The 1,174-nt window shown below is 46.9% G+C and overlaps 1 protein-coding gene across 1 annotated transcript in view; it reads left to right on the forward strand.

Moving 5' to 3' along the window:
- cadm3 (cell adhesion molecule 3) overlaps window positions 1-830 on the forward strand; it is a gene marked incomplete at its 5' end in the record, with an annotated part of 41,678 nt that extends 40,848 nt beyond the window's left edge. The window contains one exon of the mRNA XM_071515920.1: window positions 712-830. Coding sequence (XP_071372021.1) covers window positions 712-830 — 119 coding nt within the window. The remainder of the gene's footprint in view (window positions 1-711) is intronic.
- Between the last annotated feature and the right edge of the window lie 344 nt (window positions 831-1,174).

Consider the following 1,174-nt stretch of genomic DNA (forward strand, 5'->3'; position numbering starts at 1 on the left):
ACTCCTGTCCTACAGTGAATTTAAGTTACTAGTCTAGCAAACGCCACTGTTTTTCTGACAAAGTTCACTCACCTCCGCCCGTGTCGACTGCATCTCTCCAGCCACGGCTTTACCCAAATTCTGTTTTTGTGTTTATTTTTTTTTTTCTGTTTTTGTTGGTTGAATATTAACGCAAGTCGGCTCCCACTCGTTCCTGTGAGATTAGAGATCAGTGACGTTTCAGGAGTCAGCAGGATAATCTCAGTTATATGGTTAAGTGTGTGATATACCCCATTCATCTCTAGTGTGAGCACATTTACGCCCCAGAGAGACAAAAAAAAAAATCAGTGAAACCCGTCATCGTGTGTGTGTGTGTGATGCAATGCGGTTTTCAATATCAGTTAGGATTTTAAAAGTATTCTAGCGTGTCGCCAGCATGAAGAAAACTGTCCTACACAAGTGAGTCACATAAAAAGGAAAAAAACAAAAGAAAATGCAAAGCACCCAAAGTTACTGGAAGTATCTTAATTGGTAATGTAGCTGTCATATTGAACAGCCTCCCGCTCCACTGTTTTTAATGCTCACTGCTCTGCCCACTTCCCATCATTCTACAGTTCCAGTGGCTGACTTTTACTGCCTCGACAGTCTTATTTCCATCTCTCTCTCTCTCTCTGTCTCTCTGTCTCTCTCCCTGTAACTCTCTTCTTCGTCTTTATCTCTCTCCTTCTGCAGGAACGTATCTGACCCACGAGGCCAAGGGCTCGGACGACGCCCCCGACGCCGACACGGCCATCATCAACGCGGAGGGAGGCCACTCCGGAGCCGAGGACAAGAAGGAGTACTTCATCTAGAGGACGGAGAGGTGGAGAAAAGGAGGAGGAGGAGGAGGAGGACGTAGGGGTGGGAGGAGCGGAGGAGAGGAGTGAAGGGAAAGAAAAAAAACCTCCATTTGTCTTCACAGCGCTTCAGATCTTCACTCAGTCGGAGGGACGGTGGGAGGAGGGGAAGGGGGAGGGAAGGAAAAGATTTGGACTTCAGGCAGGATAAACGGATGAATTGAGCTTCACCTGGTACGACCTTCTTTGCATTGATACAGGGAAGTGAGATTTTGCACTGACATACGGACGAAACGAAGTTACACACACACACACACACACACACACACACACACTTACATACATGCGTCGACATACGC

Source organism: Centroberyx affinis, unplaced genomic scaffold (assembly GCF_046629955.1).
Source record: "Centroberyx affinis isolate AG114_WGS23_722 - 3 ecotype Tasmania unplaced genomic scaffold, CSIRO-AGI_Caff_v1 ptg000380l_1, whole genome shotgun sequence".
NCBI classification, from domain to species: domain Eukaryota; kingdom Metazoa; phylum Chordata; class Actinopteri; order Beryciformes; family Berycidae; genus Centroberyx; species Centroberyx affinis.